This window comes from Zootoca vivipara, chromosome 4 (genome assembly GCF_963506605.1).
Source record: "Zootoca vivipara chromosome 4, rZooViv1.1, whole genome shotgun sequence".
NCBI classification, from domain to species: Eukaryota; Metazoa; Chordata; class Lepidosauria; order Squamata; family Lacertidae; genus Zootoca; species Zootoca vivipara.
This window is the reverse complement of record NC_083279.1, coordinates 95,953,920-95,975,188: the sequence shown is the minus strand read 5'-3', so window position 1 is coordinate 95,975,188 and position 21,269 is coordinate 95,953,920. Positions and strand designations below refer to the sequence as shown.

The following is a 21,269-nucleotide window of genomic DNA, read 5'->3' as shown; positions in this document are numbered from 1 at the left end:
GTATTTGCACTCTTGCTTCAAGCACTACAGAGCTGAATCTCTTGTTGCAAGTGGGTCCGTGCTTGGCTGTTTAGAGAGAAGTGAACATATTGCTCGCAGTAGCAGAAAGCAGTGAGAGTCTGTAGGTATGAAAGTTTAAATTCGATATAGTGTTTAGAACAGAGAGAAATAAGGACTCGCGTAATTCACATTATCTGCATTTTAAGAATAATTTTGAGAACATTTCAGTAAGCTTTTTTTGCACCTTGGAATTCTGAGTGCCCTCTCCCTCCTTGTTTGTTCTTTGCCAACTTCATATGTGACCTGACTGCAAGGTGACATCTCAGTAGCTCAAGGCTTGAGCCTCTCAGTTCTCTCGATTGTTTGACTGTTTAGTAATCTGAAAACTTTGCTTGCGATACCATTCAAAGGCAGAGTTTTTTGCATCGTGCCAGCTTGAGATATTCAGAATAGGATATGCAAATGACTTTACTTCGGCAAATGGTATGGACTTAAAAACTTGCCCATGTTTGTTGCTACCGTTGTCAAATTATAAAATGAGAATATTGTGGATTAGGGATCCATAATTTTTAGGTTGGCTCACTAGTTGGCCGTTATTTGTCTTTGCTTCTAACTCCATAGTAGCTTGGCTGAGTGGGAGAAGAGATTTGGAAAAAGAAAGAGGGTTGTTTTCTGTAATACCGGATTTGGGTAAAGGTGTGAGAAACATGTGCCTTTCTGCCTTCTTCAGAACTCACTGCAATAGAGAAGTGGCTCCTACTCTTCCTTAGTGATGGTGAGGTGCTTTCTGTACTAACATTTGGTCTGCTTGCTTCAAATCTCGCAAGCTGCCTATTCTACAGAGTTCAGAACTGCAGTGTATAGAAGTAAACAAAAACATGTCACTGTTCATGGAGCTTGTAATATGAAATAATATGTTCTAAAATTTAGCATATTGAGAACCAACTTTACAAGAATAAAACAGATTTTAAATTACACCTTTCACTATATGTCTTTTTATCTTTTAAAGGTGAAAATCACTCAAGAGCTAAAACTTATCCAGGCTGAACAGATGACAAAAATTCAAGCCAAACATCAGGCAGAATGTGACTTACTTGAAGATATGAGGTAAGGCTACAACAAACACTCCCAGATTCCTTTCAGAGCTCCTTTTTGGAAGAACATTTGGGTTACAAAACTCCGGGAACTGACGATGGAATTTCCTCTTGGATTTCCTGCTTTTAGACTCTTAAAGCATTGACACAGCTGGAAATTATAACTGGAACTAACACAATGCATACTTCCTCAGTTTGAAAGAGGGGCGGTTATAAATATGTGTCATGAACATTCCAGGTCGTTTTGGCGATATTCTTCTTATAGAAAGCTCTCCAATGCTTGCTAGCTTTACCTTACAAATGTTTGGGAGTGGTAATTCACCTAAGTCTTAATTCAGCCTTTATGCAACTGTCCTTATGTTGATCAGTACAAAATTCGTTTATAACCTGATCTTAAAGAGGAATTTCTTGTTCTTAGTGTTTATGCATTTTATTGTCAAAGCAACTATGGGGAGTAATGTGTATCTGAGAAGCATCTGGAGAAATAATCAATGGCTCCATTTAGAGACCATTGATTTCTAGGATGGACATGTTGAATACTGTGTTTCACTAACTGCAAATTCAAAAAGATTACCTAGCCTTACATATCAGCACATAGAAAAGGTGGCAGTTCATGAGAGATTAGAAAGTGTCAGCTTGATAAAGTCCTGTAATCTGTCAGTACTTCTGTATCACAGAAATTCTTCTAAAAAGCTCCATAGCCTATGAAGATCATTTTCTTAACTAGTTAAACTTGCTTTTTATGGGAAAGATAGCAGCATATGGTATGTAAAAATAGTGAGTATGCGTTCTTGGTGAAATAAAACTTTAGTTAACCATGGTCAGGTTGATTTGAGTAGGTTGTTTATAGGGATTACATTTTATGACTGTGGCACTTGGTTGCAAGTCCAGGAACTCTTCTCTCAATACTTTCTATAACATGACACTGCAAAGTTGTAATATCTAGAATATGAAATCATAGGGTCACCTAGTCCAACCCCTGCAATGCAAGAATCTTTTCTTCAAGGTGGGGCTTGGGCCCGCAACCTGGGATTAAGAGTCTCATACTCTACTGACTGAGCCATCCCAAACAAATATGTCTGTTGTAATATAAATGATTGTTTACAGTCTTTATCAAACAAAAGACCTGTGCAGGTCAGTCTATAATTTCATGAGGGATGTAACTGCAGCCACCCCACCACCCGCAAACAAATTCTCAGGATTCCTTATTGGGGAGTGGGGGTCCCTCCACGTTTTACATGGAATGGCAGTGTAGAATTTCTCATATGTTAAATTGGGGTAACTCACATTCAAAATTTCAAATATGCCCCTAAAACCTGGGCATTTGTAAATATAACATAGGCTTACATTCTGAATGGTTCTTTTCTATGTTAGTTTCTGAAGCATTGCAGTGCGAGATTAAGGAGGAAGATAACAGGTGCAACTACATAGAGGACATCTGTAATAGAGAATTCTTTACCAGTGCTGATCTGCAAAGTGTTTCAGTTTAACAGTAGTTTATGAAAAGGATCTGCAGCTGGCCTGCCGTTGTTGTGGTTGGAGTTTGATCTCTTCACTATAGCAATCAAAGGTTCAAGGTTCTTTGGAAATAACAAGACCGTACAGCATAGGATCTGGCCCTTTTCCAGTTTTGCTTGCTTCAAGAGGCTTTGGCAGGTTGAAGAAATCCATCCATCCAGCATACAGTGGAACCTCGGTTTATGAACACCTCGGTTTACGAATTTTCGGTTTACGAACGCCGCGGACCCATCTGGAACGGATTAATTCACTTTCCATTACTTTCAATGGGAAAGTTTGCTTCAGTTTATGAACACTTCAGTTTATGAACAGACTTCTGGAACCAATTGTGTTCATAAACCGAGGCACCACTGTATGAGTGTTGGGGAACCTCTGACCTGCTGGATGCAGCAGCAGCTAATATTCTTCCAATACTTGTCAACCATCCTTGCCCTCTTCAGGTGTTATAACTAGCACACATCTCTGCCCCAAGACTGAGGGACAATCACAGTCAGTCAAACTGGCACAATCTCGTACAAATCCAGTTGCGAAACTTTCTGTAGGCAAAAAAGTATCCTGCCTAATAACTGCTAGATCTTACAACAATTCATGCATCAAAATAAGACAGGCAGACACTAACCAAATGGTTCATTTGTTTTAGACCAGGCATGTCCAACAGGTCGATCGTGTGCGCCCCCCACCCCCCAAAGCTGAACAACTTTGGTTAACCTCCCCACAAAAAGCTTGACAACTCTTGGCAATGACAATGGGTAGATCACTGCCAGTTTTTTAATACTGGGAGTAGATCACTCTCTTTGGAGTTGAACGTGCCTGCTTTAGACTGTAGCTACCTTTTTTTTAAAAAAAACACAACAACAGGGACCTGGGCAACAGCAAACCTTGTCTTTCTGGTGGGTAGAATCACATGCCCCCTGAAATCCAGATGGGGTGGTTTAGATCAGGCCTCCCCAAACTTTGGCCCTCCAGATGTTTTGGGCTACGGTTCCCATCCTCCCCGACCACTGGTCCTGTTAGCTAGGGATCATGGGAGTTGTAGGCCAAAACATCTGGAGGGCTGCAGTTTGCGGGTGCCTGGTTTAGATATACAGTGGTACCTCGTGTTGCATAACCTCCAGGTTACGGAATCTTTGGGTTACAGCCACGGCAAACCTGGAAGTGTATACTTCTGGGTTTTGCTGCACACGCATGCGTAGAAGCGCTCAATCATGCCATGTGCGTGCGCAGAAAGACGCCTCCGGTTATGGTGTTTTCGGGATACGGCCAGGCCTCCAGAACGAATCCCGTTCGTAGCCGGAGGTACCACTGTATTTCAAAGCTCTCTTAAGATTCCCTAAACTTTAGAGTGTACTGTTAATTAAGTGTCAGCATGCTGTCCTCTTTTTTTTCTCATCTAACTTGTTAAATATGAGCTGAAAAATCTGTTGTCTGCCGACAGTCAATTTTGAGATTCTGTTCTGTTCCTGTTGAAATGTATTTGTAAATGCCTGAAACATAAGTGATCTGATTTTTCCAACTGTGCTTCAGTTGTCGTGTGTTCCCTTTCTGGCTGTGTTAATGTCCATTCCTGATCACAAAGTTTTTGGACAGCTTTTTAAAAGGGTTTTGTAATTTTGGTGTCAAATATGCACTGCTAATTATTGCAGAATAATTGGCACTTCTACACTTAAATGTAACTAGCAATTCAGAGTCAGCACTGAAGATTCAAAGCAAGTAGAATTAAGGGGTTCTCTTAGCAGAACAGAGGTACATGGACAAAAGCGCATATCTGATTTAACATACAAAGGACTGTTCACTTCTGCACGTGGTGTAGTTCTGTTTCTATAGTAAGTCTATTGCTCTTGTTATTATTGAGTTAATAATTGGGGGTCATCTTATACATGGATGGTGAATTCACAAGGGTTCAGGTTCATGCTTGGGCTCTGGTCTTTGCGGCCTGGTTTCGTGTCTGGGCTCTGGTGTGGGCAGCCTGGGCTCAGTTTCGGGCTCTGGCGTGGGCGGCCTGGGTTCAGGCTCTGGCTCTGCCCCAATTTCTTAATTTGGGGTTCTAAAAAATAAGGGTTGTCAGTCTTATTCACGGGGGCACCTTATACATGGAAAAATACGGTACTTAAAAATTCAAATAACTCCTAATAAATGGATTTCTGCACCTATTGAGCAATGGAGGGTGCTAATTTATGCTCTTCAGCAACTGAGCTAGTAACAGAGGTGACAAAATGTTGCTGTGTGGATAGTTTCTGTTCAGGGTCCCTGCCATTCCATCCCCCCTCCACCCAGTTTTCACACACACACACACACACACACACCCTTCGGTTATTCAACAGGCTTTGGCTGTTGAGCTGGGGTGGGGGCTTATGTTTGTTCTTTTGCAAATTTTGAGGTTCCTTTTGTGTGTGTGTGTGTGTTTGGTGCCATTTTTGACTACATAAGAAGTGGCACTTGGGAAAATTAGGAGCTCTGTTAGCATAGATGATGTGCAACTGAACTTGATGAGCTGTGTTCTTAAAACTGCTACAAAAGTTACAAATTTGTGCTTTAGCAAATGTGATTAGTAAGATTGAGAACATTCTACAAATGTGCACGCTTCTTTTTAACTCTTGCATTTTGTATGGGGAAATTGAGGTCCCTCCAGAGGTTACAGATCTTTTTCTGAGCTAGCTCCTTTTGCAGTTGCCTTCTGTAATGAAAATACACAAGGCAAATGTTTTGTTTTAAACATGAATCTTAATTTACTGTGCACTGTAGTTTGCAGGAATTTTTTAGTAACTAGCCGCATGGCATATTGGTGTAGAATAGATGACTTCTTTTGACTCTTATTGTGCTGTCCCAGATTTGACTAGGTGTTCAGAACTGTGTTTGTAAAAGAGTGATGTTTATTTTTAACCATCTTGCTTGTACAAAAAGTGAAAGTAATCTGATGCTGGAATTTGAAGCGATACAAGCATGGAGGTGTGGGTTTGGCATGGTGGCTCATCTTCACAGAGGGACAGAAGGTTGCTTGTCTCAGGAGTATGTGTCATGGCTTGTTTAAAGATGAGCCAACCCTCTTTATTATGCACCAAAGCTTGCATTTCATAATGTGCTCCAAAATGAATTCAGTTCTTTTTAGTATTTCTCAGTGGCCACTTTGCTGTAAACCACACCCAAATTAAAAGCATAAAAAGTCCACGGCTCACAGATTAAAATATTAAGTCCCCAGCAGCTTCGGATCACAGTTAAAATGTACAATTTAGAATGGGTTACCCGTGCCATCCACCGGAAGAAAATGTCTACTAAAACTGCCATGACTTCAATTGCCAGTGAAAGAGCCAGGCAGACCTTTCTCAAAATGCATCCTAAAAAATGGGGGCTGTTGGGGAGAAGACCTGGCCTGAGCTTACCTGCTTGAAGGAAAGGCTGGAAAGTGAGGCCTCCCAAATTTAAATAAGGAGGTGCCTTCAACAGGTGACATTCCTTTAGGATACACAAGCCCTGGAGCTTAGTCCTAGCATTGGCTCTCTTTGCAGGGCTTGGACCTTTAATAATTCACTACAGTACAGTTGCACCTTAAGCACTTTTAACTTGGGTGATTTCAACCATATGTGGTTGAAGGCCGGTGACTGAAATCCCACAAGTTAAATGCAAGCAAGGCAGAGAGCTTAAAAGTCTTCTGTGCTGGTAAAACCTGCTGCAGAAAGAGCTTTTAAGCTCTCTGCCTTGCTTGGAGGGGCAAGGAGGGCAAGGCCTTCTCGGCGCACTGCCTCCAATGGCCCCAGGATGCTCACTGGGGAGTGTTTTCCAAGGGTTTAGATATACTGTACGCTATATAATTTTATTTGTATGCTGCTTTTCCATGGTTGAAGCCATGCTCAAGGCGGCTTACAACATGAAGAAACACATAATTACAATATAAACAAACTATCCAAAAATACACAACCAAATTGAACAATTTCTACATAAATCATAATATCTAAAAATAAATAAAAAATCATTAACAGCAACAAACTCCCCTAAGCAATACCTGAGTGCAAGAGACTGTTTTTGGGCCTATGTTTTGTAGCTGGAGTCAGTTTTGTAGCTGGAGTCAGTCTGGGGGCTCTGCCCTCCCAGGCCTTCCAGGACTCACAGCCATATGCATTTTTGCATATAAGTGGAACCCTTGGAACCAAACACCTGCATAAGATACAATTGTACAGTATTGTATTCTGCCCTTGCATACTGAGATAAAACTAGTGGTGTAGGCTACAGCCACACAATTAAGAACTTGCCCAGCATTCTGTTTCCAGCAGAGGCAAGTCAGAGGATTCTGGAAGTTCATCAGATGGTATGAAACTGATTACTGTCTCCAGCATCTGGCAGTCATAAATTAAGCATGTTACCTTCAGAACATCAGGGTTCTTTTCAGCTATCATGGCCAGAGCTATTGATAAAAAGACACATTTTCCATTAATTTCTCTTATTTCTTTTCAAAACAAACTGGCTGACTTAATGCCAACCACTGAAATCCACCCACCACTTCCTGAAGCTCTCTTGGCTTTGCCATGTCTTCAGAGGAAGGGAGTTGGTAAACATGAAATAGCCACATGAAAGACAGAACACACCCACTGCAAATAAGACACACTTCTGTACTGATTCTTCATGAGGCATTGCCTGAACAGAGGTGTTATTATTGAAGCTTTCTCAGCGATAATGTGCTTTTTTGACCACTGACTTGCTTATCTTTTTCACTCTCTGAATTGAGCTAGTGGGGTTTTTCGGGTTGTGTGTATGTGTTTTGCCAGTGCTGGAATTGAATAATAGTAAAATTGAAAGGAACCAAGGCACAATTTGGCCATCCAGTTCAACTCTTGTAACTTGTGACCCATCACACCAAATAGGAGGTAGTGGGGCGCGGTGGGTCAGTAAGCATTTTTTTCTTGCTGCCTGTCTGGAACTATAATGCCAGGGGGATTGTCAGGCATCTGACACACACACCAATATATGGCTGACTTGCAGCTTGGTAGGTCACAAATTGTGTAAGACCCGCCTATGGTATCCTCTGCCCAAATGCAGGGCCATCCACCCACCAACCGAATAAAGCTCAGCTCCCTTAACCATCTTTCCATTAATTTTGTTGGCATCCGTCTGTCTCCAGAGAGAATGGAGTGTACTTTGGGGGGGGGGGGGATGAAGTCAAACCACTGCATTAGTAGCACTGACGTGACCTCTCCGAGGCACAAGCCTGGGCAGTGTGTCTGGAGGTCCTGAGAGGCCCAGACAACAAAATCTCCCACTCAGCCTCGCTGTGTGGTCCAAAGAAAAGCAGATCAATACATTTGGTACCAGCTTGGCTGCAGGATTTGCTGGAAGGAGGCGTACAAGGCACCATCCAACCATCTTAGGGGCTCCACTCTGAATTTGTGTAGGGTTAGCCTTAACCCACAAGGCAGCAGAGGTTTAGGATCAGTTTTCCTTTCCCAAGACGGGCTACCTTCCCAGGTTGATGAGCCCCATCTGCCCCTCACTTCCCTCTACAGCAGGCATGTCAAACCTGCGGCCCTCCAGATGTTTTGGACTACAATTCCCATCTTCCCCAACCACTGGTCCTGCTAGCTAGGGATAATGGGAGTTGTAGGCCAAAACATCTGGAGGGCCGCAGGTTTGACATGCCTGCTCTACAGCTTGCGCAGAAACCACCTTCTTGACCATTAGACCCGCTATTGGTCTTGTCTACGCAATCCGCCAGAGCCTGTCTTTGAATGCAGGGATAGTCCTTCACTCACTGAGTGTTCAAGTTTCATTGGCTACCCTCACCTGGTTTAGCCGGCCAGTCAAAGCTATAATTTACTATGTACTAAGGTAAAGGTAAAAGGTAAAGGACCCCTGGACAGTTCAGTCAAAGGCGACTATGGGGTGCAGCGCTCATCTTGCTTCAAGTTGAGGGAGCCAGCGTTTGTCGGCAGACAGCTTTCTGGCTCATGTGGCCAGCATGACTAAACCACTGCCAATCATTCTCAAAAGACATAAAAGCTTGGTGAGTTATCCTTCCATCTTTTATGTCACTGCAGCTAAAATAAGTGTAGATAAAGAATGCTTGGTTATGTGGTTTCTATCCAACAAGTATCTCAGTAGGAAGGAGGAACAGATTAAAGTATCTAAATTTGGGGAGAGCCTAGTCCTACAGAAGTTTGAAATTATGGGGTGAAATCAGAAGATGCTACTTACTGCTAACTCAGGTATCGTAAGATAGTTATTCTAGGGCAGCAAATCATGTTTTGATTGTTGGGTATATGTCTTAAATGGAATAACTGAGTATAGCCTGCCATTGATGATGTACCTAACAAAATAGGTAGCCTTACATAAAAGCATCAAAGCAGAAACATTATTTCATTACATTGTTGTAACAATGTGTTAGTTAACAAGTGACACAGATTCCAAGCACTAATTAGATAAATATGTTCAAGAAATAGACTTCAAAATCAAGATGCCTATTAGACATAGACTGTTGCATTGTAGAGACGCAACATGGGAATAAAAGCAGTTATAGAATTCCATTTTCTCTTAATGTATAGAAATTGAAGAACAGGGTGAGAAAAACTCCTACGAATAAAATGTACTTTGAATAACAGCAATTCACATCTTCTTTAACGCATATCTTGCAGCTACAACTTGTTTTACCATGTGAAAAGGATCAGAGGTGAACATATTAAGGTCTTCTGCTCTTTGAGTAAGGTAAAGGGACACCTGACCATTAGGTCCAGTCGTGACCGACTGGGTTTGCGGTGCTCATCTCACGTTATTAGCCGAGGGAGCCGGCGTACAGCTTCCAGGTCATGTGGCCAGCATGACAAAGCCGCTTCTGGTGAACCAGAGCAGCACACAGAAACGCTGTTTACCTTCCTGCCTGGAGCGGTACCTATTGATCTACTTGCACTTTGACATGCTTTCGAACTGCTAGGTTGGCAGGAGCTGAGACCGAGCAACGGGAGCTCACCCCGTCGCAGGGATTCGAACTGCCGACCTTCTGATCGGCAAGCCCTAGGCTCTGTGGTTTAACCCACAGCACCATATGATGTGAACATATTAAGGTCGTCTGCTCTTTGAGAAGATGTTAGTAAAAAAAGCCATTCTTTCCACTAATCAAAGTCATGGCTCTAGAAAGAATTATTAAGACAGATCAGATTTCTAGGCTCTCTTTGCATTGAAGGTTTTTCAAGTACTATTGATGTTTACCCTGTCCTGTTTCCAGACACCAGCAATCCAAATTTCCTTTCCTTTTAAACTTTCCAGTTACAAGAAAAGCTTCTGAGTCTGCCTTCCAGCTTTAGCATTTTTTGTTTACTGTAGAAAAGGCTGCCTTGTGTTCGGCGTAGAATGCACCTGAGCTTGTAGTGGAAACCTTAAAAGCAAATGCGTTCAGCTTGCAGGCACAACTTAATGTGTTGCGTGAGCCACAGAATACAACATGTACAGCAAATATGATAAACAGGGATCTGTGATCAGGAATCTGATTAGAGGAAAGAGGGAGGAAATTAAGAAAAAGCTTAGTGGCTGAGTTGTGAGACTATAGCTTGCTGTTTGATTTGCATCTCTTTCAAAGCAAACGCTTTAACAATAATTGAGCAGGGGAAATGTTATATTGAAAGGACATTGATACGTAGCATGGCCAAAGCTCTGAATTTTGCTTCTTTTTGAAGCAATTAAATCAAAACTGTTGGTGCCTTTCGGTTGTACTCTTATTACAACAGGCAGGTAATTTTTGAAAAACAGATAATATTTCCTAGGTTTCTTTCCTTGGGGGCACCTAATACAGTTTCTGCCACTCCTTCATTCTCCACCATAATTATTTTCTTACTAATGCCAGTTCTCCCCCCCCCTTTTTAAAAAAAACTCTTGAAAGAAAATCAGCTACATCTAGCAATTATTCTTTATTATAGTTACCAGACTATTTTATATTGTAAACGACTCTGTGATCTTGGGATGAAGATCAGTATAGAAATGTAATAAACAAACAAAGAAAGAAACATTTTTACTTATTTGTTGGTAGCCTCTAGACTGTTCTTTGTGCCAGGGTTTGTGAGTCCAACTGCTTTCCCTATTAGCCTTAGGATATTTGGAACAGTAGTAGTTTCAGGGGTGAGATCATCCAGCATTTCTTTCTATCCTTACTAGAACTTTCTAGCTAAGGTCTTACAGACACATGCTAGTCAAAACCCTCCGTGTAACTTCAACACCATTGGCACTTCAAGTTCTCTGAAAGACATGCTGGCCGCTAGTTTGCTTTTCATGAAGCTGTTTTGTTTTGAGATGGAGCAATATTTAGATCACACATGTGGCCATTTATTTGTTTTATTTATTAATTAAATTTGTATATCACCCTTCATCCTCAGATTCTCAGGGCTGTTCACAGCATAGGTAAAGGTAAAGGGACCCCTGGCCGTTGGGTCTAGTCGTGGACAACTCTGGGGCTGCGGCGCTCACCTCGCTTTACTGGCCGGGGGAGCCGGCGTAAAGCTTCCGGGTCATGTGGCAGCATGACTTAAGTCACTTCTGGCGAACCAGAGCAGCGCACAGAAACACCGTTTACTTTCCCGCTGGAGCGGTACCTATTAATCTACTTGCACTTTGTGCTTTCGAACTGCTAGGTTGGCAGGAGCTGGGACCGAGGAACGGGAGCTCACCCCATCACGGAGATTCGAACCGCCGACCTTCTGATCGGCAAGCCCTAGGCTCAGTGCTTTAACCCACAGAGCACAAAATGCACAATAAAAACAGGAACAGAAAAACACAAACCAATAACCCCTCTCCCACCACCACCCATACATCATTGGTGGTCAAGAGGATACAGCTTGATCGATAAGTATACCATATGCATACTGGATCTGTTTCAGTCGGGACTTAGGCCTGGGTTTGGCACAGAAACTGCTTTGGTCATCCTGTATGATGACCTCTGCTGTTAATTCTCCTCAACATCTTTTCATACCATCAACCATGCTATCCTTCTGGAGCAGCTGTCCTACTTTGCAGGGTTGTGGGATGGCACTGTGTTGTGGTACCGGGTAGTTCCAGTGTACTTGGATGGCCACTTCCAGAGGGCGATGCTTGCCGAGTGCTACGTGGCCCCATGGAACCTTCAATGTGGGGTTGCTCAGGGTTCAGTTTTATCCCCCATGTTGTTTAACATCGACATGAAACCGCTAAGTGGGGTCACCCAGAGATTTTGAGCCTGTTGTCAGCAATATGCTGATGACACACAGCTCTACCTCTTATTTATATCTGCAGGCGGGGCTGTGGATGTGCTGGGACATTGTCTTGTCTCAGTAATGGCCTGGATGAGAGCCAGCAAACTGAAGCTCAATCCAGATAAGACTGAGGTACTGTTAGTGGGTAGTTCCCTAGACCAGATGAATGGGAGGTTGCCCACTCTTGATGGGGTTGCACTCTCTCTGAAGGAGCTGATATGTAGCTTGGGGTACTTTTGGAGACCCATCACTGTTGCTTGAGGCACAGGTGGCCTTGGTGACATGAAGAGCCTTCCATCAGCTTTGGCTGGTGGCCCAGCTGTGCCCCTATCTGGGCAGGGATAGCCTAACCTGTCATCCATGCTCTGCTGACCTCTAAGTTAGATTAGCGCAATACGTTATATGTGGGGCTGCCTCTAAATACAGTCCAGAAACTTAGGCTGGTGAAGATTTGCATTAATCTTGTCTCTGGAAAATTCTGTATCCCATAATATTGTCTTGGTAGATTTGGTAGATTAACTTTGATCGCAGTGACATTTTAGCCAATATTTGGAACTATGGGTTGGATCCCAAGAACCATGAGTGGAGTTCCATTTGTGACTGAGGCATTCCTGCCCCTTCCCTTCTGGCTGTACAAATATGGGGCAGTATTTTTTGCTAGTACAAGGGTTAATTTCTCTGGGGGGAACCACAGAATTGCTTTAAAGGGGTGTCGGGGGATGAAAGGGGGAGATAATTCCATTGTCGCACCAGCACAAGATTTTCCCTTCACAATCTGCTTAGCGCTATGTTGAATACAACCCAAGGTTTCAGCTAGTATGTTAGATTTTCTGAGTTGAGTCCATACAGTTGCCCTGGGGATTAGTGAATAAAATAGATGGCCTTGGCAGTTATAAACCCTCCAACCTGGCACACAACACCCTTTTAAAGAAAAGGTATACGTTTACTTCATTGTGTATAATCGTTAACAATGATGGGGTCCAGCCCCCCTTTCTGGCAAGTTTAAATGTTGGTTGCAAATTTCCACAGTGGATATTACAGTTTTCCTTGCTGTAATTCCTATAGATTTTATCTTGTTTTGACTACAGAATACCAAAGTGCCAGACTTTTGTTTATCTGAGACATAAATTGGCACCATGTGGTGTAGTATATCCATAAAATGGGTGATGTAGAGGTGACATGTTCAAAGATTATGATAGCACGATGGGAGAGATATCACGTGCTTCTCCTTTTTCATTGAAGTGTTTGTGAAGCTTGCAGCTGCTTCAGATAGAATTGTGTGTCAAGTTAAAACTGCACCATACCAGTATGCTTTTGGTATGTGCCATGGAATGCTTTGACTTCATGAAACAGTACCTTCTTTTATCATCTGCAAATCCAAACATCAGTGAGTACTGTGACCTTGACTGTGTGTCTTAGCTGTAACACCTTTACAAATATCAAAATTCAGTTCTATGTCTGTACAACTGTTCTTTCTTTTCTAATGTCATGTGACTCCACCAGAGTACGCAAACATTGGATCACGAGTGTAAGCTACTGCAGCTTAAAATTTCCATTCCTTCCAAGACCTGAACAGATACTGCTTGGTTATCACTTTGTGGGCTCATACTTCTGCTGTTTTATAGATCTGTGAGATATAATGACCAGGAGTTATGGGTCAGTAATGAGGTGGTCAAGTTGTGGAAGACTCCAGATTGTTAGTAGTGGCAAAGAACACAAAGGGATTTCAAAGAGCTCCAAAATGATCTCTTGAAACTGGGTGAGCAGGCAAGACGATGGCAAATGTCATTGAGTGAAAGCTTAATGCGATGCACACTGGGACAAAAATGCTTCTGTCAACTATACACAGATATAGACTGAGTTGATGGTGGCTAAGCAGGAAAGAGGTCTTGGAGTAGTGGGGGATTGTTCAGCAGCTGTGAAAGACAGATTCCACACTGAGCACCATTAGCAAGAAGATCAAAAATAAACCCACATTGTAATGCCTTTATATAAATGTATATCATGTTCACTCCTAGAATACTGTTTACAGTTCTGGTTGCTACACCTTTAAAAGCTTGAGGGGGCTATCATGCTCATGTCCTGGTTTTGGTTGGGTGCTGAGAAGAAGGATGCTAGACTGCACAAGACTTTGGACTGTATGGTTTTTCCAAGGTTCTTCCCACCTGTGCTTTCTGGGATGGCAGTGGATGTTTTGTGCATGCAGAATCCTCCAGGTTCACGGACTGCATCAGACCAACGCTCCATGCCATCCAGGTTCAGTACAAGAAGCTGGGTTTTGCTTTATGAGCTGTGAACAGTTTGAGTCCTTCCTATATTTGGAAGCTGCCCTCCTCTGCGTGTTCTGTTGTGATCCTTGACCTCTCAACTTTGCATCAAGCTTGTATTATGGGGTATCCTGCAGTTCTGGCACTCCTTCTGGAGATTTGCCAGTAAACTCAGGCACTTCCCAGAAGTGCTGCAATACATTTTTATTTGCACTGGCATTTATAATTGGAAGGTCATTCTAATTCTGATGCTATCTTAGTACATTAATAGGTGTATCTGATGTTTTCGCTGTGGACACAGGAGGTTCCTGAATCACTAGTGATGACATTTCTTCCTTGGAGGAAAGAGCTACTTTTACGCTCGACTCAGAAAGGGATACAGGATCCCATGTGCAGTTTGCATGGAACTCTATTCCAGGGTTGCAGGTCTTTGCCACCAGAGGAGGCACTTGATAGTTTGACCAAGTAATAATAATAATAATAATAATAATAATAATAATAATAATAATTTATTATTTATACCCCGCCCATCTGGCTGGGTTTCCCCAGCCATTCTGGGCGGCTTCCAACAGAAAAATAAAACACAGTAATCTATTAAACATTAAAAGCCTCCCTGAACAGGGCTGCCTTCAGATGTCTTCTAAAAGTCTGGTAGTTGTTTTCCTCTTTGACATCTGTTGGGAGGGCGTTCCACAGGGCAGGCGCCACCACCGAGGAGGCCCTCTGCCTAGTTCCCTGCAACTTGGCTTCTCGCAACGAGGGAACCGCCAGAAGGACCTCGGTGCTGGACCTCAGTGTCCGGGCAGAATGATGGAGATGGAGACGCTCCTTCAGGTCAGGCGGCTGTTGAATTCTCTGCTGGAACTGGTGAGATAGTAGTTGCAAAACTCACATGTTTGCTCAAATAAACTTTATATGTTCTTAAGGATGCTCAGACTTTTTGCTAACTCCCAGGATTGAGGGGAGCTTTAACAGAAAATACCTCTTCAATGGTTTTGCCAGTTAATACCGGATACCCAGAGGCTGTTTTCCACTGTTAAATACTGTATGTTGGTGGTACATGAGTCTCCTAGGCTTTTAGGGTACAGGTAACATACTTTGGAGTCCAGGCATTGAGCCAACCCTTGAGTTCATCTGGTATATATAAACAATATGTGAAGAGATAACCCATTGGATTGTTGTTAGAGGGACAGCACTAGCTATTGCCTGCTAATTCTTGGAATTAGCGGATTGATTTTGTAGAAATTACTTGTATTACTTTGGTTCTTTGTTCAATAAAAAAAATTAATTAAAGGGTAGCTTAAAACTGTCTAGATCAGTGATGGCCAAACTCGGCCCTCCAGATGTTTTGGGACTACAGTTCCCATCATCCCTGACCACTGGTCCTGTTAGCTAGGGATGATGGGAGTTGTAGTCCCAAAACAGCTGGAGGGCCAAGTTTGGCCATCACTGGTCTAGATGAAGTAATTACCAACAGCAAATGCCAGTCAGGGCTTTTATGATGTATCTCTAGCATATTTGTCGTTCCTTGTCTATCAAATGGAGCACATCTGATACTAGCAGCTTTCATTTTAATGCAAGCAATTCTATGGTTACCTTTTTCCATCGCTACCCCACCCTGCCCCTCCCCCCTGGGAAAAACCATCAGTCTTGGTACTCCATTGTGTCTAGGATGAAATGTTCTTCTAAGCATTTGATGTACCTCCAGTGTCTTTCTGATGAAAGCAGAATTGCTGCCTGGGATTTACTACTTCTATTGCTAAGGGAATTCTAGATGCCCCCATCTGATTTTTTTTAAAGCTTTGTTGCCAATAGCAACGCATTCTAATCCTTTACAGTATGTGGCTTATCCATTTTTAAAACAGTTACGCAGACTAGAATATTTTTCCTCTTGGTGTTTACATATATATACATGCTGCTGGGGTTAAAAGGTTTTATATAGAACTTACAAGTCCTAAATAGATATGGTGTCAGGACAATAGAATCTGACTTCTGCATGCAAAATCTTGAGTGACACAGTTTCTGTGCTAAAACGAGAAGTAATTTAATTGCTTCTAGTAAAGCTATAAAGCCAAGTTAGCAATTTCACAGTGTTGTAACTGACTACCACCTGTCCTGTATTGTAATAAATGACAGCCAGGTAGGAAGAATAGATGTTTCATACTGGTTGAACCTTTGTGTTAAACCACAGTGTAAAGACAATGGTTGAGTGAAGGAGCTGCCAGTCCCCATATTAATTGACCACCTTTAGTTTTATTTTCCAAGGAACTGAACGGGAAACCCTCCATGGCAGAAAGATTTACATAATAGCCTTTATAGGGGTAGTTGCTTTTTAGGATTTGGGGTAGTGAACACAGTGTGTCAAAGACAGAACTTCATTTCCCAACTTAAGATGTAACTGGCTGGACCTCTTGAAACTAGAAGGATTTTATTGTGTGTAATCGTCTAATATTAAACATCTACAGTATAGGTAATCAAAGGGAAGCAACATATCTTCCTCTTGGCAGCGGAGAAAGCAGCTGTGTGCACTTTTAAAGTGCTTTATTCTTTGGAACCTGAGGCAGTCTAGGTTATATAATAGTCCTTGCATAACAGAGCATGAACCAACAGGAAAGAAATATGATTTCTCAATGTAGACTTTTTGTTTGCATTTACAACCTGGTAAAACTTTACATATGAAAAATCAACATGACCTTTGAAACATAGGACCAGAAGGAAAATAATTTTCTGCATTACAGTATGCTTAAAACTTGTCCTGTACCTCTGAAGAATCTTGGAAGCATTTTCAAATGTTAATGGTGTAAAAGAATTAAACAAGCAAAATCTGCGCATTCAAAAGCACAGAGGGTGACATCCAGAAATGAAGCCACAGCCAAGTGGTAAAACAGCAGGCTAGAGGAATGGCTTCTTGTCAGCAGTGAGCTTCACTTGTTCCAGTTCCAGGCATCCGGAAATATTTTGCCAAAATGTTGCAAAACAACAAATAATCCCAAAGTTTGTTTGTTTGTTTTAAAACTGCCTTTTGGTTTTGGAGCCTTGAGGTTCATGTGTTCTCTGCACTGCTAACCTTTTAATAAGCATAAGACGAGGTTCCCAGGCATTTTGCTAAAGCTGAGAGCCAAGGGCTTAACATTGGAGAAGTTTATTGTCAAATACTGCAATATACATGATCAAATAATGCAAACTGACAAAAAACAACAAAACACACCACTGTTTAATGTGGGGGTGTAGCAAAGCGCAATACAGTAATACCTCGGGTTACGAACGCGATCCGTTCCGGATCGCAGTTCGTAACCCGAATAGTTCGTAAACCGAACGCGATGGGCGCCGTCATTTTGCGCATGCGCAGATTGCGCGATCGCGCACGCGCCGCTTCTGCGCACGCACGCGCGGGGCGAAAACACTTCCGGGTTTGCGCAGTTCGTAACCCGAACTGTTCGCAAACCGAGGTGGTCGTAACCCGAGGTACGACTGTAGTGTGCAAAGGCTTTCCTGCAGAAATGGTTTGTGGGTGCCCATTGAAACTTGCACAGTCAATTGCATATACATTCGTTGAGGGGTACAGGTGAGCTACACTTCATGCATGTATACCATTTCTTACAGTCAGAGCTTGAAGGCTTGCAAGCCAGCATGTAAACTCACTCCATCGAAATACCACGTGTGATGGTTCTGTCTCTGCTGTGTGTTTTGTAATGGCTCATAAGCAGTGCTTTTTAATGGGGGGACACTGGGGTACGCATACCCCTAAACATTTTGTGAATCTAAGTTTGGCCTCATTGAGGGGCAATATTTCAGTATGAGTAGGAAAATGAGAGTACCCCTAACGTTTTTTTAAGAAAAAAAGCACTGCTCATAAGCAAACTCAAGTCATCAAATGACGTGTAAAGTAACCTTAATAAAGCTGGAATAGCCCTTGGTGGTTGTATTCAGGGGTCCACAATTTGTGGTCACCTAGATTTTACTCCTCCCTAGCCCAGTTTGAACCCTTGTGCCTGCTCTACACAGTGTGTGGCATTATTTTCATCACATCAGTTTGGTATTGGAGAATGGCTTGGGATCCCAAGAATGTTTCAAAAAGTAGAGGCATCGTCAACTATAAGGGACAATGTGCCTCTTTATTAGGCCATTTATTTATGGATTGAGCATATATCTCTTCCATGCGGTTTCTTGAAAATCTGTCATGTGGGAGAGACTGCAGGGAGTGGGAGGCAGACTGAAAAAGACCGTGTCAGGGCCTGCCTCATTTGTACTGTCGTCATCACCCCCCAGCAAAACCACTTCCGCATTTCACGGAGGTGGTGTTGTGGGCGTGGCCCGACTCGACCCTCGCGAGGGGGCTGTAGCTCAGCCCTCTCGCGAGAGCGGTGTTCCCGCCTCCGTCACACCCCAGCCGACCAATAGGGCCGGCTGGGAGGCGGAGCCTTCTCCCTGTTTAAATCTGGAGGGAGGCGGGAACACTGCCTCTCTCGTCGCACAGCACCGCAAGCTTCGGATCACCCACCCACCCGCCCTCTTGGCTAGGCAGTTAGGCAGGTAGGCCGACGCTGCTATGGAATTAGTCGGTCGCCTCGGTTGGCCGTGGGGCCGGGTAGGATTTTTTCCACTTGGATTAGCCAATCTGGTTTTTTCGCCTACCTCATAGCATTTCGTCACAACTTGGTTTGGCGGTTAGGCATTGGAAATCTGCATAGAACAAGAATGGGGGGGCAGAGTACGTCATCCTCTGCCCAAATTTGGAGATTTAATCCCGTTAAAGGGGTTCCGGGGGCGGTAGCTTTGTCCTGGGCCTACGGAGGTCAGGGCCTGAGAGCACCCCCCAACGGTGGCCACAGAAGGTGTCCCTGTAGATACATATCACTGGGGGCTCCTTGCTGGTGGTTAATTTCTCCCAGACTGTAACACACGGGTTACAGTCGGATATAGTCGGTTAGGGTCCAATGCCTAAGCCAATACCGCTCAACATCCTTAACCAATAAAGTTGTGGCCTTTTCACCCACTTAACCTTATTTCACTGTGTCGTGTCCGTTATTTCCGGGGAGGGAGGGACATTGCCACACAACACAGGGTGATCCATCTACCATGCTGTATTGTTTTTAATATTCGGTTGGAAGCTGCCCAGAGTGGCTGGGGAAATCCAGCCAGATGGGCGGGGATAAATAATATATTATTATTATTATTATTATTATTATTATTATTATTATTATTATTATTATTATATTATACTGTCATGTGGGGCAGATCCTGATATGTCCCCCCCCCTTCAATGTGTTACTGTTGTGTATATAATTGAATGTTACTTGCAAGCTGCCTTGATTGGATTTAGATTCAGAAAGGCGGGAGATAATGGTAATAAATAAGGTTTTAAAAGAAAACTTGGATAAGTAACTTTTAAAGTACATCTTGAGAGTGATGGCAGAATGGCAACTAGTGTTGGAAAAATTAGATCTGGAGACTTTTGAGTCACTGGAAAAGCTTCATCCTTTTGATAACACGTGGCAGCACAGACATAGAGAAGCTTCCCTTTGGTAGCAAGTTATATATTTACCCCTGTTTTATTGCCTTACAATTGCAAATGAAACAAAGGTGTTTTTCCTTCAGTTTCTTTCATTGGATGTTATTGTAAAGCCTTGTGGAAAAGTCCACATGTCTTAAAAGAATAAATTCCTTTTTATATTTGCTGGACAGGTGTAGTACTACTTACTTTTCCTGAACTCCGACTCAGAGCATTATATACAGGTGAGAGAGACTTTAAAAAAGACTGCTTGCACTTAGCCTGGTATAAAAGTCTTGGGGGACCGTGGAGAAAAGCTAAAGGAGAAAAGATAGCATTGGACAACTCTGGTGAAAATTGCGAGCAGGTTCTGGCAGCCCCAGCAGGTATTTGACACTGGACTGTACAGATGGGTACCTGTATCTTTCATTCAACAGTTGAATACAAAACCAGAATCAGATACAACTAGAATCAGACTGTGTACCAGAGCACTTGAAAGATTATCCTTGCCAAATGAGGTTCTTCCATACTGTTAGTATACCTGAGAAGATCACCACAATCACAATCCTGTCTGGGTACTCTGCTTTTGTGAACATGCTCTTTTCTATTACCGTTCAATGCCTTTACAGTATTAGCTTTTGGCCCCTGCTCGACCGTAACTTTCTAAAACTTTACAATCCCAACCTGCTTCCTGCATTAAATTTCAGTTTCACTTGAATTTGAAAGCTACAAGGGTGATAGAAAGAGGATGTGCTGGCAGGTGTGCCAGATTTAGTTGAGTCTTCATGATCTTCTGAGAATCATTAGAAGAAGTCTGTTTCTCTGAGTTCAAATGCACCAGCTTCCTAAGATAATGAGAGGGCTTAATCTGACTCCATGCATTGACATAGGAAAAGGAAACAAAGAAAAGAATAAAAAAAATTCCTTCAGTAGCACCTTAAAGACCAACTAAGTTTTTATTTTGGTATGAGCTTTCGTGTGCATGCACACTTCTTCAGATGCATGCACACGAAAGCTCATACCAAAATAAAAACTTAGTTGGTCTTTAAGGTGCTACTGAAGGAATTTTTTTTATTTTACTTCGATCCAGACCAACACGGCTACCCACCTGTAAAGAAAAGAATGCAATTGGTAGGCACTTAAATACTTTTTAAACAAAAAAGGTAGTATTTACATAACACAATCTACTTTTCACAATGAGTGGCAGCGAGTTGTGTATGGAACTTGAGTGGTACAGTCTTAGGTAAAGGTAAAGGGATCCCTGACCATTAGGTCCCGTCGTGACCGACTCTGGGGTTGCGGCGCTCATCTTGCATTATTGGCCGAGGGAGCCGGCATACAGCTTCCAGGCCATGTGGCCAGCATGACTAAGCCGCTTCTGGCGAACCAGGCAGCGCATGGAAACGCCGTTTACCTTCCTGCCTGGAGCGGTACCTATTGATCTACTTGCACTTTGACGTGCTTTCGAACTGCTGGGTGGGCAGGAGCAGGGACCGAGCAACGGGAGCTCACCCCGCTGCGGGGATTCGAACCGCCGACCTTCTGATCGACAAGCCTTAGGCTCAGTGGTTTAACCCACAATGCCACCCGCGTCCCTTGGTACAGTCTTAGCTCGGGCGGTTTTCCTGTGCCACACATGCCAAAAAATAGTTGGCCAATTGTGTTATGCGGTAAATGGTAAATTATTTAAATAGTAATTACT

The 21,269-nt window shown here is 42.9% G+C and overlaps 1 protein-coding gene across 2 annotated transcripts in view; it reads left to right on the top strand.

The window, feature by feature from the left end:
* FCHSD2 (FCH and double SH3 domains 2) overlaps nucleotides 1-21,269 on the top strand; it is a 140,182-nt gene that overhangs the window by 4,457 nt on the left and 114,456 nt on the right. For both annotated transcript variants that reach the window (XM_035116186.2, XM_035116187.2), the window contains exon 2: nucleotides 1,010-1,107. In XM_035116186.2, the coding sequence (XP_034972077.1) occupies nucleotides 1,010-1,107 (98 nt within the window). The remainder of the gene's footprint in view (nucleotides 1-1,009; nucleotides 1,108-21,269) is intronic.